Source organism: Hermetia illucens, chromosome 2, assembly GCF_905115235.1.
Source record: "Hermetia illucens chromosome 2, iHerIll2.2.curated.20191125, whole genome shotgun sequence".
Classification (NCBI taxonomy): domain Eukaryota; kingdom Metazoa; phylum Arthropoda; class Insecta; order Diptera; family Stratiomyidae; genus Hermetia; species Hermetia illucens.
Genome location: NC_051850.1, coordinates 100,743,076 through 100,761,172, shown reverse-complemented (window position 1 = coordinate 100,761,172; position 18,097 = coordinate 100,743,076). Strand labels below are relative to the sequence as shown.

The following is an 18,097-nucleotide window of genomic DNA, read 5'->3' as shown; positions in this document are numbered from 1 at the left end:
TACATATCTCCTTCGCGGTTGACTCAGGTCAATCCAGACTGCCTTTAAGTTCTCTAAGCCCATAAAAAATGTGAAAATGTATTATGCAACTTAACAAACACATACTTAAATATCCTGCTGAAAGTCCCAGATAGCACACGCCGCTTACATACTTTCACTTAGAAGACTCTTGTTTCGTCAATAAACAACCAAATTGACAAAGAACCATTCAAATAAAGCAAAAGATACTAATAAACAAAAACATGAGTAATCACTGTGGTGATTTCAAACCAGATCCACCCAGAAACAACCCAATCATATCATATATCCCTACCCACTTTATATACGGAAGGATGTCGAAGTCCAACTCGAACATGTCACCTGAGACGAAAATTACACAAAATTAATTTCACATTGGATTCACAAAACATCAGGATACATTGCTAACGTAAATGTTGCATCAATTCGGTTCTCTAGATTTGGTGTCCGCGAAATAAAGTATTTCACCCATGCATCGACTCTGTTTTAAAAGTACATGAAATACCGTATTTAAGATGCACATTAACTTTCAAAACGAATGCACACAATAAGTGCAAAACATGTCGTGATTTGGTAAACTCTGTTCCCATTTGTTGCTTCCCTCTTGGATATCAGAAATATAGAATTATGGAACAATTGGCTTTTGGAAAAATTCAAACAATTGGCAATTTGCTGAATGGTTTTATATGACTTCCACTGGGTGCACCGTTCCCCATTTCTTGGTAATTCCTTTCGCCCTACTTACAGATTGGCACGGGATCAAAGTGGGTACAATTTTGATTTTCGGGTTCGCTACAAAGTTTTATCCAGGGAGAGTGCCGTTGTACGCTATGGCGGAATTAAATTTGAAGGTAAGCACATAATACTTGTACATACTGCACTCCAGATGTTCTTTGATGCTATAAAAAATCGGAATGTGGATTTTTATTGGATTACCCCCTTTTTGTCTCCCTTTTTTTCTTCCTTGAATGTAACCTGCACCTTGTGCACACATCCTTTTCTTGAATCCGACACTGACTTATTTCCTTTCATTTTAATTTCCACTGCAGATGTAGTACCGTGGCATAATGGGAGTTCAGCAGCACACTCAAATAGTATTGAAGATTTTTCCAACCACACTGCACTGACGGATCGATATAGACAGCAAGAAACGAATCCCGTTAATGGTGAAACGAAGGATGGAAATCTGACAACGGTCACGAGCAGGGATGCTGTTAAGGATAATGAAACCTATTCCGAACCTAAATATTATCTAGGTGGGTTTTAGTTTTGCCTATATTCCAAAAGAAAGACGATTTGCACGTTTGGTTGTTTTTCCAGGTGATTTGATTCCAGGAACTTACTGCTCTAGGATTTTTAGCGACTGTGATAGAAAAAATTGCAGATTACAATCACCAAATTTTCCTGGAATTTATCCAAGAAATTTAACTTGCTACTACGCAATAAGACAGGTAAATTTCAATTTTCATCACATACTTCATTTCGAACGTTCATTCAAATACAAATATATAAATTCAAAATACCAACAGTTCCCGAAATGCCACGAGATCGTCCTCTTGTGTAAAAAGTAGGACCGAACATTCTCTCCATCAAATGTTACCTTTCGATGGCGATACAATTCCCAGAAAAAGAAACAACATATGTAGGGGTAGTAGCCCAGATGCAGCAACTAACTTAATGATTCCCACAGTGAGGTACATAATGGACCTACTTATTCTCGATTCCTAATATCATTTTTATTTTCTTTACGAGGTGGAAATTTTCAAAAGAGTAACCTCAGGGTTCACGATCCCTGAGTGTGTGGGATTTTTACCCACTGAAACCACCTCTCGCCAAGCTACAACTGAGATTTTCCCAACCAGTAGCTTTCTGCATTTAGGTTTCGTTTTTATTAGGAATAGACTCTGTGGTCCACCCCAGCACTTTGGTTAGCTCAGTGACTTATATCTTTAGGCATCCTTTATGTTAGTAAGTCGTTTGGCTTTACTCTTTTCAGCCGTCTCATTATATCAGCGATATCAGTTAATTTTCGGACTTCGTTATTCTCATGTGATCGTAGTCGGTGGCTATGTTTAATTGCTTGGTCTTTGATGACTAACCAACTATACTTCCAGGTCCCTATGCAAATCTTCATTACGAATGAACCAGAGAGCGTCTACTATGCTTCTAAACACTTTATTGTGGAGCATTTGTATGACTTTCAGGTTTGTTTCTTTGGCATACCCCCACAGCTGGATGCCGCACTGCTTATAAATTAGCAGTTTGTCGATGGTCAGCTGGGAACTCCTCCCAATAACTAGTTCATCTGCCTGGCATTTAGGTCGCCCTTCTTTCTTAGAATGTGGTTTTTCCAGCTGAGCTTAGCATCGAGTGTCATACCTAGATATTTTACCTCGCTCGCCTGTGGAACATCTTGTCCGCTTATGATGACTTTAGTTGGATTCTCTTTCATGTTTGTGAAGGTAATGTACGTTGGTTTGCTTCCATTCAATTTTATTTTTCATTGCTTGGTCCATTCTACTGTAGGGATAATAAATAATATTAAAAGAAAATCAAGGAAATGGAATAAAAGAAATGGATGAAGTTGCCTGTGTCCCGGCGTTTCTCCTCAGTATTGCTGACTCCCATTAGCAATATGCAGTGCAGTTACTAGAATTTCCTATCGTGCATTCGATGATACAAAAATCATGAATGAGAAAATGTTTCTTTTTTCTAAGATTTATTTTAAGAACGGTGAGAACGTAGACGGAAGCAACGATGACGATCGTTCGCACATCTCCCCTACCTTTTCCGTAGTTTTACCCGTGGTAAAGGTGGCAGTGTTGTCTGCAAATGTCGGTATTTTGGCTTCTTCACAGCAAGGTATACAGGAAAAACAGTGTTGCGCTCAAGGCACTGCCATGTGGTATACCAACTGCAATTTTTTTCATTTGAGAGTAGATTCCTTAGTATTTCACTCTGAATAAGGGCTCTGATATATATAATTTAGATATCCATATGCAATTTATACAACAGACCTTGATGCCATTCCTTGTCAAACGCCTGGGCGACATCATTCTTCCTGCTTCAAATAATGCTCTGCCTGTGGATGTTTCCGTTAAAATCACTTCCTAAAGGGGAGAAGCTTCCAATGAACTGAAAGCGCCGAGCGAAATCTTCTTTTTTAACACCGGAACGACGTATGTCTATCTTTTCAGTATTAAGAAAGACTTCCAACTCTAGTAGGTGGTTTGGTTATTGCACCTTGCCTTACCACCCGCGAGTATCTTATTTTCTCGGTCCTAACAATAGGCGTTGAGTTAGTTTTGCGTGGTTCAATTTGTCAGCAGCGCTCCTTTACGTCTTAGCTTCTGTAATTCTTTCGCTACTTCACAGCCTCTGTAATCGGCTGGGTATTTTCCCTTACAATTTACATATTTTGCCATTCATTGTCACCAACATATTTCACACAGCTTGGATTTCGATTACAATACCTTTGAGTGTAATTGAAACCCGGGCACCTTTTGCACTGGGGTATTAGGTTGCTGACTTTTCTCAGTGCTTCTATTTTGACCTTCATATTAAGGATTGCTCCTAGTTTTGAATTTTATTTGGTTCTTCACTATTGTCGAACGTAAGCATGAACAGTAGGAGTTCTCACTTATTGATTATTGATTCGTTGACGTTTTTGTCTGTTTTCATTATATTTACCGCGTCTAGGATCTTAAAACCCTTTTCATTTAGGTCCTCTACAACCTCGTATTTTTGGCACATTGGGTGGAGTCCCCTAACCATAACTGTAAGAAGCTACTCTTTTTGTCTTCATATGTATACCATTGGATTTTTCCATGTTCAGCTTTTTCGAGAGGGCTCTGTAGTCATCTGCGTTTACAGTATGTCTAATGATGAGTCTGCCTTCTTTTCTTAGACGTCCTAACACTTTGAAATCAATTATAAAAAAATAGAAAATGAGCAATTATTGAAACGCTACAACAGATTTGAGTATGTATTCAATAATGCCTACTCTCCCTAGATATATGAATCTCGGTTTTGAGAAAGGTCAAATTTAATAGCTATTTTACACCATACTATTTTTCTAGAAGGAATCTGCACGTTTTTGTAGTGAGAAATACAGAATCGATGCTACCTCCGCATGTGCTTTCTATATCCCTGTCAAGAAGAAAACTATCCAATAGAGATGGGTAATCTTAAAGTGTAATGTTACATTACCATCACCAAGCGCAATCCAAACATTGCAACATCACCGCATTACCCAACATCACCGCATGGTGATATTATTTCTGTGATAGGTCGTGTTGCAATATGATATTACATTTCAAAAAATTGCATTATCCCTCTTCGTACAAGTGGTGGCAGTTGTCGAATGTCAAGCCGATCTATTGTTATTTTGATTGCTTGTTCGTTTGGCTGCCTTTGGGCTGGCTTCTGACTAGCTTCGGGCTTTGGACTGGCTTTAGACTAGTTGTTACGCTATAAAAAGTATTTTGGTTGCATGTGAATATGTGGACGCAAATGCTTCGATTTGAATAATTGATTTGTAATTTTGTAACACAAAAAAACACACTCTAGGACCACAGTACAGTCGTGGTTGATGGTTAACATGGCACACTGATATTGGCTTTTAATAAAAAGCAACGAGCAGTTCTCAGAAAGACGATTTTGCCCAGATCTATAACAACATCAACAACTTCCATTATTTTTCACTGTATAATGACGCTTTACACACTGCAAGCTGCTTGCGAACTTTACTCGCACGCAGCGAATAGGCAACGGAACACTGGGAACATCTCAATACAATTTTATAGCAGGACAAGCATTCAGAAGGGGTTGGGGGGGTTATGCGAATTTCACACTGGTTCATACTTGCTAGGTCTCTAACACAATTATTCTTCTGGGCTCGGGCACTACTCTCCTGCAGCACCAGCCCGATTACAATTCTCCAAAACATCTTAACCAGTGCAACACTCATGGTCGCTTAGGTTCACTGCAAAAAATATCATATCATGGGTACCTGAAACTGGCCGCCGCCGCGTTTAAATGTCACAGACCCCAAAGCCATTATATGGAGACAAGAAAGTAAAAATCCAGAGAGTTCTAAATTTTTATCCATGAATTTCACGGAAGATAACAACTGCCTTACTTTGGGGAAATTCACCTAGTGTCCGTCACCTGACCATAGTAAGAATTGGGTAATCACAAACGACATGCAGGAGGCTTTACTCTTCCGAACTTTAGCAATAGATATTATAGAGTATTCCGAGTTGGGCCAGAGTATCGTATAGATTAATATTTTGTAAATATTATCACATGTATGGCTTGAAAATTTCCGCGTCAGGGTTTAGTCATAAGGGGGCCAAATCTTCCTCCTCCTGGTCCGATTCATCGACGGTACCAGTCTCCTTATTGGATAGTCTTCTGGTATTAGGTCTCAAGAAGCACTCTAGCGGGCACCCGTTCCTTACGTGATTTCAGTCGCAATAAACTAGCGCACTTTCTATGGAAATTTCCAGTGTTGACTGTATTAGGGTTGCTACTCGTTACGGGCACACAGATAACAGTGATTTTCGGGCTGAAAATAAATAATCCTTCTTCCATCTTATTATCAGAGCTCCTCACTCCCACTGGTTTTAGAAAGCGGTGCTGACACCCGCTGCGTAACTTTTGTTTTTAGAAATGCATAGTTTTTGAGTATTCCGGTAAAAGGCGTTGAGTGAAACACAAATTGCGCAGCTCTCAGCATAAGTCATCTCACCTTGAATCGGGACCCTTCCAGCACCTTCCACTTGACAGAAGGGTAATCTTGGAGCTGCTGCTTCAGACAACTAGATGATAATCGATGTATCTGCTTAAAGAAGAAATTATAAATGTGCGCTATCATGTACTTACTTACTGAAATTATCAAAGAAATTCAGTCTTCAATATTTGATGGTGCTATGGGCGAGGACGCTGAGACCATCTCTTCGACTTTATTACCCCTGGTTCACCATGAATCTTTGTGTTCATCTTCGCGCTGTCCATCTGCTGCCTAGCCCTACGCTTCATAAATGAGGTTGTCATTTCATCATCATCATCATCAACAGCGCAACAACCGGTATCCGGTCTAGGCCTGCCTTAATAAGGAACTCCGGACATCCGGACGCCGAGGTCCACCAATTCCACCGGTCGTCATTTGTTGCCATCAATGGGCAACAAGTAATTAGCCCATGGAATGTTTGCAATAATCATAAGCTCGCTAGCGATAGTTTCCTTGCTATTTTTTTCTTACTGGCACTTACAGTGAAAGCGCTTGTTTCATTGGGATCGGTCGTCAAAAATTCTACATTATTCCAATTCAGTCTCAGACAGTGTTATATGAGGCGATCATTCCATTTTTGGACAACTTGCTGAAGATTGGCTTTCCTATAAGACCCTAGGAAAACATAGTCTGCAGAGAGCATTGTGTATGGCATTAGATATCCCGTGTGACAAGAAGGGGCGAGAAGGCGGTTTCTCTATGAAAATGGACATACACACGAAGCGGTTTTATTATACCTTCCACATTTCTCATTTTACTCTTCGGACCGCTTGGGGCGGGTTGAGCATTCAGTCCAACACAAATTTGATAAAAAGCAAAATTAATCTCGCCTTGAGCGAAATTTTCAATAAGACGACAATGTTGCCGGCTCTGAGAGTACTTTCAGCGATGCAGGTTCAGACTAAATTCCAGCCGCGGGACGAGCTGGGTGACCTCACTTCCCAGTTGGCACCCAAATGCCAAAAATGGGACAGTAAAACCTTCTAAATATGGACAAAGTTGTAATATGTCAAAGTTGCCCCTTCCGCGTCAAATTGCTGCTCCCCATGGTACAAAATGTTGATACCACATCAAATCGGATAGCGGGTCTATTCAAAGTATACACTCTACGAGCTAGATATAAATGGAATCATCGGGTACCCAAATATTCTTACGGGAAAAACAATAAAACCTCTCATATCTGAAACGCCAAACATCCGGTTTCGCGACTTGTTAACGAATTACTTACGCAAACGTCACGTAAAACCCAAAACTGTAGTAATGACTAGTTTAATAAGTTGCAGTTCGTTTAGGCAGTATTGCAAAAAAGTTAGTTGCGAACTAATTCATTCAAAAGTTAGTTGCAACTAGCAGCTGAAAATCAATTGTTATTCGAAAACATGCAACTAATTTTTTGATTTTTGTTCGTTATTCGAACAATTGTTCGTTATTCGAACAATTGTTCGAAGTACCTGGTTTGCGCAGAAAGCGATTCACAAACATACATGGGCCTCTCCAGACGGGACTACTTTCAACCAAATTGACCACGTGTTGATCGAACGCCGCCACCTCTCAGCCTTGATGAATGTCAGAACACATAGGAGGGCCAATATAGACTCGGATCCCTCCCTCGTTTGCATGGTGCTCCGAGCTCGAATAAAAACACCACCTAGAATCCCCTCTGACAATCAGGTGAGAGTTAACACTGAAGCCATCCACAACACAACCCTCCGCGATACCTATAAGAGGGAAATAAAGGAACAAAGGACCTGCAGATGAAGCATCAACAAATGATCTTCACAACCACCTGAAGAACCCTATCATAAATACGGCCACAAACACACTTGGCCCCAGCCGCAAAAGGAGTCGGAACGGCTGGTTTGACGATAAATGTAGCAACGGAACAAAAGGATGCCGCATACCGAGTAATGTTGCATTCTTAAAGAACGGGGCACGCGCAGAGACTTATCATGAACTCCGTCGCGCAGAGAAGCGACTTCACAGACGGAAAAAGGAAGCCTTGGTGAACTAACAAGTCTGTGAACTAGAAAAGTACAGCGAGCAACCGCACCAGGCGCGGAAGTTTTACCTGCAAGTCAGCAGGATGAAGCCTTATACACCTCGATGCTCATCCTGCCGAGACTAAGAAGGAAATCTGATTTCCGACAGAATTGGCATATTGGAGCTAGGCATGGGCGTTTCTGTTGTTTTTGAAAAACGCTAATTAACAGTTTTTTCAAGAAAAATAACAGTTAAAAACAACAGTTGAAAAATAACACCCATCTCCATTGAAATTGAAAAATCAACTGTTAATCGTTCTTCAATAACTTGCAACAGAACAGTTGAAAAATCGAAACAGTTGTTTTCATTTCTTTCGTTTTGCAATGAAACAGTTCATAATAAAAAAACAGTTGTTTCTTTCGTATAGTGTCGCGATTTCGCTATTTGTCGTTTCGTTGCAATTGTAACCTGTTGCCTGGAAGGCTCATTGAGAATCGCGTGATGCTTCTGTATTGAAAGAGAAATTCGCTCTCGGTTGTGGTTCGCGCACGTACTGCTGAGCTGTACTGGTGTGTGTGTGGTGTTTTTGTGTGCATTGCATACGCATCGTATGTGCGGATATGCTCGACTCGACATTGTCTAACTCATTCCCATGAAGAAGAGCCGAAACGACTAGCTAATCGTTTCGATGCGATGCGTTTTTAGTTTTAACAGAAAACGTTTCTTTCCACTCGTTATCGTTAACAGTTGATTTTGTCATACGTTAAATGTTATACGTTACCGCTTCATTTTCATGTTTTATTTAGGCAGAAAAATGTAGCTGTTGTTTTAAAATTGAAAAAACGATTAATTCGTTTTTGATGAAGAAACTGTTATTTTTAACAGTTTGGTTATTTTTTGCCCATCTCTAATTGGAGCGATGGGTTAAGTACTATGATGAGATACTGAACAACCAGAACATCGGCGAGTTTGAGGTCCCGCCAACTGTGTGCTCAAGGTATGGGACAGCAGATCAATGCACGGCAATTGGCAACGAGGCATCATCTGTCTTATACATAAAAAGGGAGATATCACACAGTGCAGCAATTATAGAGGTATCACATTGCTGAGTACCATCTATAAGATATTCTCTTCTATCTTGCTTAGCTGGATAGCCCCATATGCCCAGAACATCATTGGCCCATACCAAAGAGGCTTCACTCCAGGCAAATCAGCAACAGATCTGATTTTTTCTCTGCGGGAAGCGATGGAAAAATTGTTGGAATATGGACACCAGTTGCATCATCTATTCATCGATTTTAAAGCCGTCTATGATAGCATAGCCAGAGTAAAACTGAACACGGCCATGAGAGAATTCGGTATCCTGAGGAAATTGATAAGACTGACTAGGCTGACCCTGACCAATGTGCGAGGCGAGATAAAAGCAGCAGAATCACTCTCAACACCATTCGACATCAACAACGGTCTACGACAAGAGGATGCCCTATAATGCGTCCTCTTCAACCTGGCCCTCGAGAAAGTTTAAGTCCCCCCAACTACTGGCCTATGCTGATGATATCAACATCACGGGAAGAACGACCCGAGACGTACAAACTGCCTTCATCTAGATCGAGCAGGCGGCGCGAGATCTTGGGCTGCACATCAATGAAGGCAAGACAAAGTATATGGTGGCAACGTCAGCACCCAAAAACCAACCAACCAATAACATCAAATCGCACTGGTCGGGAAGAATAAAGATAGGAGAATACAAATTTGAGACCGTTGATAATTTTTCCTATCTAGGTTCGAAAATCACAACCGATAACAGCTACGATGATGAAATCCGCGCACGATTGTTGTCAGCCAAAAGAAAATATTTCAGCTTACAAAAACTGTTCCGCTCGAAACGTCTCACCATAAGGTCAAAGCACTTACTGTACAAGACAATGATCTTGCCAGTCCTCATGAATTCCTTGGAATAGATTACGGTGGGCGGATCACTTAATCCATATGGATGAGGATGATCCAGGCCAGAAAGTTTATAACAGCAATATCTATGGTAGAAAAAGAAGACGAGGCAGACCCTGCCTAAGGACGCCAGACAGCTTTTAGGGATATCGAATTAGTGGACCTCGGCGCAAAACCGGGATGTCTGGAGTTCCTTATTAAGGCAGGCCTAGACAGGATACCGGTTGTTGCGCCGTTGATGATGATGATGATTCAAACAATGATTAATTGCATGGAAATCAATTAATTGATAAACTTAATTGAATCATTCAGCGGTTCTGATTGATAATTAACAATTTGATATTACTGGAAGGTAAGCGTTTCGTGATTTTCCTATAAATTAGCATGTACGTTTTGTTGATGTTGGAGCAGTGTTGCCGTGATTGTGTTACAGGTATTTGGTAATCAGAGTCCCCACGCTGTCTCGTTTTATGTTAATGGGTGCAGATCGCAGGTCGTTTTCGATAAAAGAGGCTGTGGTTGTCGCTCCTGATTTTGTGGAAATAACAACCCTGATTTCTGGAAATAACAACCCTGCAAAGAACCCACAGAAAGAAATCCTCCCCCCCCCCCCCGCATCAGCCACATAACGAAAGCATGTCGCTAATTAACTCAATTTCGTAGACCATGCCCCGCCCATCATATTTCAAAATAACAAATTCAATTGTCTTCCAATAAGTGTAATCAACAGACGCATAGGCCTGTTTTAAAACATGCTTTGTTTTATACAAAACCTTAATAAAATTCCCATTCTCAACTCGTATAATTTTTAGCACTGCCTTTAGGGCCAAAATGTCCAAATAAAATTGCCGGCTCAAGTTTACCGAAAGTGAGCTTTATATCTTCGTCGAGAAACCTACCCATATTCCAGAAACTAATCATAAACCGTTTTCGATAGGACTTCGATAGCGGGCAACGACTTTTATCTTTGGTAAGCTCATAGGAATCTGAAAAGACCGAAACATTAACCTCTCCTAGGAAGTAACTACTCGCAACTCACTTGGAAAATGATTTTACATGCAATCCAGTGAAAACCTAAGGTTCAATTTCCGATCTGCTCATCAACCATCATCACCTAAAACGAACCTTCCGCTTCAAAGCAAGAATGTTGCTGGCATTATCAGAGAAATCGGAATTGAAAAAAAGAATATCGTTATAACATGCCATCAAGCGTCTAATTAAGTTCTTCAACACAAAGAGAGAGCACCTGTTGTAACCACGGTCCAAAATCAGGAAAAAAATCTACAGAAAGGAATATTGCCCCACGGCCTTTCTTAGCATTGCCCAGGCTTTCGACAGAGATACCGAACCTACTTGGAATGAATCAATCCAGTGATAGGGGATATGAACCGAAGGCCTCGCAGGGTCGTTTAAATCTCACAACTGGTGGCAGTGGGATTTGTATTGTGATTTGACGTCGGGTACCAGTCGACTCAGCTGTGAATGAGTATCTGAGTCAAATCAGGGTAATAATCTCGGGCGAGCGCAATGCTCAAATTGGTGAACCTCGGCGCAAAACCGGGGTTTCTAGAGTTCCTTATAAAGGCAGGCCTGGACCGAATACCGGTTGTTGCGCCGTTGATGATGATGAGCGCAATGCTGACCACATTGCCTCCTACAGTGTACTGTAGTCTACCGTTACGGTGAATGAAGAGCTCTAACACAATTCATGGATTAGATTACAGGCTGAATAACTGGTTGCAGATTCTGTGAGAAAAACCACGAAACCCTCATACAATATATATGGAACGTGGCACTTATGCAAAGCGGGTTAAGGTACCTAAGAGAATAGTTAATACAGATGCCAGTTTGAAACGCTTGGAAGTAGGGAACATTGATTAAAGGCCTGAACTTAATACACACGCAATTCATTTACGAACGGCACGAAATTTTGGTGAAAATATGTATATATGTATATATATATATATCACCTCCATTAATTTTTGGATCCGCTCTGAAACATGGGGTATATCTGACGTATTATGCTCGATATGCGGACATTCAAAGTGATGATTTGGATCCTTCCGAATAATGTTGATTCGACTATGTAGATTATTCACACAAACTCCATCTATGATGTAGTTATTAACAACATTCAGCCAGCTGTTCGGAGGTTCTAATTGAATCCAATGGTCGTTGTCTTGATGACACAGTGTCTCGATAAATCCTTTCTATGGGACAAGTAAGACATCTCGTAAGACTGCACCAATTCTTCTTTTTCTTCAGCCTTTGTCCCGTTCACAAGCGGGGTCGGCTCGTCGTGATCTGCTTCGCCATTTGGCTCTATCGAATGCCTAATCTGGGTGCAATCTCGAGGCTATCAAGCCACCGTTGCTTAGGTCTGCCTTTTGGTCGTTTACCATCGAGTTCGATGTTCAGACCAATCTTGGCAAGTGAATTCTCGTTTACAGGAATCGCGTGACCATACCATCGAAGACGCCTCTTTCGCAACTTTTCCACGATCGGTGCAACCCCATAACGATCGTGGATATCCTCATTTCGGATGTGATCTAAACGTGTGACGCCACTAGTCCAACGTAGCATCTTCGTCTCCATTACCGCAAGACGCCGTTCATTGTCTTTTATGGTCGGCAACACTCAGAACCATAGAGAGCGACTGGACGGACGACATTCCGGTAAATTTTAGATTTGAGACGTTCGTTGATACGTCGATCACAAAAGACACCAGTTGTGGAACGCCACTTCATCAGGAGTGGTGAGAGAGCGCTTCCTTGATGAACACCAACAGAGACACGAAGCGGTTTTGATAAACCCGCCATACTTCGAACTTTACTTTTCGGATCGTGGTAGAGCAATTGAACCCAGCGCACGAGTTCTTCTGGCACGAAGTGTTGTCGTAAAGCATACCAGATGAGTTCGTGTGGTACACGGTCAAACGCTTTCTCTAGATCCAGAAAGCCAATGTAAAGAGGGCGATGCTTCTCACGGTGTTTCTCCATGAGTAACCCCGCAGTATGTATTGCGTCAGTAGTTCCGCAGTTCTTGACAAATCCGGCTTGATTCACGGTTAATTCAACGATTTCGCAAATACGGTTGTCAAGAATGCGTTCAAAAATCTTCATGGTATGGGAAAGTAACCGGATCGGACGTTAATTTGAACATTCTGCTGGGCTACCTTTCTTTTTCCATATTGGAACAGTGGTACTTTCTTGCCAGTCAGATGGTGTTCTTCCTTCCTGAATAACCCGATTAAAGAATTCACTGAGCTACAGTGTTGGATCCCAGCTTTTCACTTTCCAGGGCTCAGATGCGATGTCATCAGGTCCTGTTGCTTTCCCCGATTTCATTTGCTTTATATCCATATTGGAACAGTGGTACTTTCTTGCCAGTCAGATGGTGTTCTTCCTTCCTGAATAACCCGATTAAAGAATTCACTGAGCTACAGTGTTGGGTCTCAGCTCTTCGCTTTCCAGAGCTCAGATGCGATGTCATCAGGTCCTGTTGCTTTCTCCGATTTCATTTGCTTTATTGCCTCCTCGACTTCAGTTGCGCTAACTGGTGGAACTGCTCCAAATCTCGGCAGTGATTGTGGAAGCGGAGGATGAGCAAATTCTTCAGTTGAAATCTGCTCGAATTATTCTCGCCATCTATCCGTTGCGGCTCGATGGTTGGTAAGCAAAGTACCGTTCTTGTCATTAACACAACAGAAGTGTTCGATATCCTGTGTGATGGTTCGCTCGGGTGACAGCGACCGCTTTCTTTGCTTCCCGGTTGGCATTCTTATAAATTTGCCAATTAGCAGGCGTTTTATCGTCCAGAAATTTGTGGTAGAGGCGTTTCTTTTCACGGACCTTCATTTCAACATCATCATTCCCAAGCCAAGTATCTCGGTTGATGTGCCGCTTACCCGGCTTGGTGACCCCGAGGGTTGCAGAGGCCGCTTTGTGGATCGTGTCTTTCATTTGGTTCCATGATTCTTCCACATTCGTAATGGTTGGCAATCGTATGAGTGAGATCGTTTCTTCTTTCTTCTCACCAAATCGCCACCATTTGATGCGCGGCGGGTCAGTGCGTTCCTCACGCTGTTTTATCGGTGGCTTAATTCGCAGGACGGCAATCAACGGCCGATGTTGAGGTGCGATGGTCTCATAGGGAACGACTTTGCAATCAGTGACAGTGGTAAAATGTTGGCGTCTTATGAGAATATAGTCGATTTGCGTTTTATTGTTCCCACTATAAAATGTGGGAAGATGAGACAATCGTTTGATGAACTATGTATTCATAAGTACAAGGTCATGGGTGTCCGCAAAATCGATCATACGCTCGCCACCTTCATTGCGTGCTCCGAACCCCTTTCCCCCATGGCACCTGTTACCGTCTGCCTTTTCACCCACATGACCATTAAGGTCGCCGGCAATGATTATGTAATCGTCAGCAGCCACGTGACAAGTCTTTTCATCGAGAAGTTGCCAGAAGGCATCTTTCTCGGCATCAGGTCGACCTGTCTGTGGTGCATACGCGGTGAAGAAGTGAATAGTGCGATCAGCTGATATAATGGTGAGCTTCATCAGCCGATCATCAAATCGTTCGACTTCTTTAATGGCATCACGGAAACCCTCTGAGATGGCAATGCCAACACCATATTGAGTGTGTGGGTTACCAAAATAGAGAAGTTTGTAGCCATTTTTACCGCGTTCGCGTTCAATGTCGCAGCTTTTGGCACCAGACCATCGGGTTTCTTGCAGAGCGCAGATGTCAATGCACCTTTTCCGAAGGGCTCTTGCAAGTTCCTCGGTCTTTCCAGTTAGGGTACCAACATTTAGCGTGCAGACACGTATTTGTTTTGTTCGTTGTGTGCGGACTAACTTGCTTACGTCTTGACGCCGCCCATGCATCAAGAACCCTTGCCCATTTCTCGACAGGACCGGGGCCCGTCCTGCCGCATCGACTGAGGTGGACGCCCTAGCATTTCTCCGAGGCTTTTGACTCAATTCGATCATCATGTTTGTAACGACATTCTATGCATTTTCTTGATCGACCTGTCGCGGGGCCTGTCACCAAAAGAGATCAGGTAGGATTTAGCATAGTAGAATAACTCCCACTATACTCTATTTATCTCTTTCCCTGATCTCAGCATTTTATTTTTGTTTTACTGAGGATAGTACAGAGTACGTTGCCTCAAACCCTCCTCCTTTACCTGGGCTTGGGACCAGCATACTATGTTAATAGCATGGCGGAGTTTCGTAAGACTGCACCAATTCTTCACCTAATACTCCAAATATGGCTCTCGTTCCACTAGATTTGAATCTTAATCTGCTGGTTGTTCAGCCAAGCCTTGTAGAACTAACTATAGACAGAATAAGCTGTATAGTAATCCGACGCTAATTCTGGTCTTCCTTGATGGCTTGTGGCCAGTGCCGAAGCATCGAATTTTTCATATAACTATCCATTTATTCTTGCTGACAAATTTTCAATTACTTCAACCTCCACTGAGGTTGCCGTTGTTAGTTCAAGTCAATAAACCTTGCCACATTGTGGATATCGTATGGGTAGTGGACATCCAACCGCTTACTCGACGCACAAATATGCCAAGCTTGCTTCGTGCCTGTTCAACAATACATCCAGCAACAAATGTCGGAATATCATATGCTTAACCGACCTGGCGCAACTCAGTGTCAAGTCTTAGGAAACTATCGTAGAAATCGTTTCAGAGATTCGACCCCGGAACGAGAGAACTGATGACACTATTGCAGGAGCTCGGAAATTTCTCCCGTCCATCAATATATAAAAGATTTGCCTCTTTTGGGTCATATTAGATGCATCATTGAATTTACATCACCGGGCAGGTGCACATCGAGATGTAGGGTCAACTACATCCAACGCGATTTACTGATGGTCACTTACAGAAAAACCTTCCAGAACTCACGATTCTTCAATCAGAGATACCAATGATTCCGGTATGAGCCCTGTTCTCGCCGCCATTTCGAAAATCAGCGGTACCTGATAAGTCTAGGTGCCATGAAGCTGGGTCCCTGTTGCGGAACTGTTCACTAATGACCCCCAATTAACTTTAACCTGCACAGCGAACTGTGCTAGCAAGTCATGAGCGATTCCCCTGTGATGCATGTAGATCTGTGGGATTGGGATCATGTTAGCAAGTCCCGCTCACTAGACGCAGGAATTCGCTTCGCAATCTACCTCGTCGCATCTGTGGCATGCTTCCCTCTTGTCAGATTCTTGGCAGGTTGCAGACGTGTGCTCATAATCTAAGCATCTGTAATACTGGTTGGGGACTACCTGAATTCGTATCCTACATACTTGCCAGCCCAAACCACATACTGTGCTCTCAGCGGAAACTGCGGATACTTCTATTGCTCTCCATATACACCTGTAGAAGGAAAATGCAACCCACCAGTCTCTCCCTTTCAAACAGCCCGATTTTTCACGTTTTTACTCCAGAAAGAGGAGACTGCGTGCTCTTCACAGCAGCCTTACATTTCTTGATCGACTTTCAAAAAGGCAGTCGACCGCGCTCCCACTGGGCGTATATTCGAAGCAGTTTCCATTGTGCATCTTTCCTGAAAAGCGGCACTGCGTGGTATTGTCTGGGTTGCCACCTCCGCCCCGGGTGCCATACCGCTTTTTGAGTCTTCCTCTTTATTTGACTGTGCGCAACTCGGTGTCTCGTCGGGTATTTCTGACCCCTTGGCCCCCTCACTGGGAGCTGCGGCAGGCGTCGCATTTTCGTACTACGCCCAAACGCTGCCAACTTTATCTTTGTTGCTTTTATCTCTTCAGTTTTGTATTTTTTTCTGTATGGAAATTATATCAACACAAGGGAGCGGGACACAATGGTCAGGAACGGATGTACCCCCGCGGACATGTGCAATGGAACGGACCACAACGGCCAGGAACGAGTGTACCCCGGAGGCAAAACCCTACCCCAGCTTCCTGAGGCCTGATCTATACTTAGTTGATCCCGGAACTTACGGACGGATCAGCGTTCATTTGACGCAACGTGGTCTACTAATACCAATGCAAACAATGCATACTACCCGGCGAGGATTGCGCACCTACCACCTTGGCTGAATTCCCAGCAGGGAACTCCCGATATCTCAGTTTCTTTCGGCCATGAGCGGTTCACTCTTTCTCAAGGCTACTACCTAGGACACAGGTGTAATGCCAGCTAGGGAGTCGCGACTACTTGATCGACCACTTCGGGGGTGCCACTGCCAGTATCGTAAGTGGCCCATAAAAGAACCCTCTGCAAGTGAAATTGATCTCGTATTCGCCATGAGACACAGTGATGTACGATGGAATTTGCTGAGTTGCTACCACGATATGTCCTAAGTTTCATCCTAATTAGTGGTTAACAAACCCTGGGATGCCACAAGAAAATTATAGCGGTGAAATTCTGTCATGAGTGGTCTTATAAAACGTGAGCAGTAGGTAGAAGAATGGGATGTTTTGTATCGTATGGAAGTACCGCGGTATTGATTCTTTCACCAAACCGCAATAATTTTGTGGTCTCCAAGGTTAGCTGCAATACATTCTTCCTATGAGAAAAGCTCTGATGGTTAACCAGCAATCGACTGTATTGAGTTTCTTCTGCATTTGTCTTACTATGACAAAGAGCCGATCTCGAACCCTGTTGGAATCTTTACGTCCTTTTTTCATTTAATATATGATCTACTGGACGCCTAAAATGTTGGAATGAGTTCCTTAATTTACTCTCTGCATAGGTCATTGAGATAACATAATTAATCTAACCTTCGTGTAGCAGCTTAGAATACCGCTCAAGTTAAATTAAAATTTGTTCACATATTGTTAGTTCTAAATAATAGAAAATAGAATAAATGAGGAAGTTGATAAAAACAAAACAAAAAAAACTTTAATATTAAATCAACAGGAGAGAAGCAAATAAGAATATGTATACCTGTACCTATGGCACAACCTGAAGCTGAATTGTTAATCACAATTAAAGACATTCATTGAACCCATTTGTCCCTTCAATAAATTTCTCATTTCCTTCCAAACTTTTTGAAGTTTGAAACAATGAAACATCATTTTTCATTTATCGTGAAAAAGATTGATAGTAACCATTCCCACCCCTTTCTAGGACTAGCACTTGTTCTTCAGCGACATTCTCTAATGAACGTTAATAAATGCGCTCGTGCCTCGTATACCGAAGTTCTGAAGCCATTAAATCATTAGCGAAATATTTCATTGAATGGAACGAGATAATATTTTGAAAAATTACTTGGTGCTTAGTTGAAATTCTTCCCAGAACTTATTAAAAGTTTAGGGAATGCTTAATGGGAGCTTACCGAATATCCTCGTCAGCCCCTTTTCCTAATC

The 18,097-nt window shown here is 42.2% G+C and overlaps 1 protein-coding gene across 4 annotated transcripts in view; it reads left to right on the top strand.

The window, feature by feature from the left end:
- LOC119649946 overlaps nucleotides 1-18,097 on the top strand; it is a 542,569-nt gene that overhangs the window by 473,458 nt on the left and 51,014 nt on the right. For all 4 annotated transcript variants that reach the window (XM_038052366.1, XM_038052367.1, XM_038052365.1 and 1 more), the window contains 3 exons: nucleotides 766-869; nucleotides 1,068-1,274; nucleotides 1,339-1,469. In XM_038052366.1, coding sequence (XP_037908294.1) covers nucleotides 766-869; nucleotides 1,068-1,274; nucleotides 1,339-1,469 — 442 coding nt within the window. The remainder of the gene's footprint in view (nucleotides 1-765; nucleotides 870-1,067; nucleotides 1,275-1,338; nucleotides 1,470-18,097) is intronic.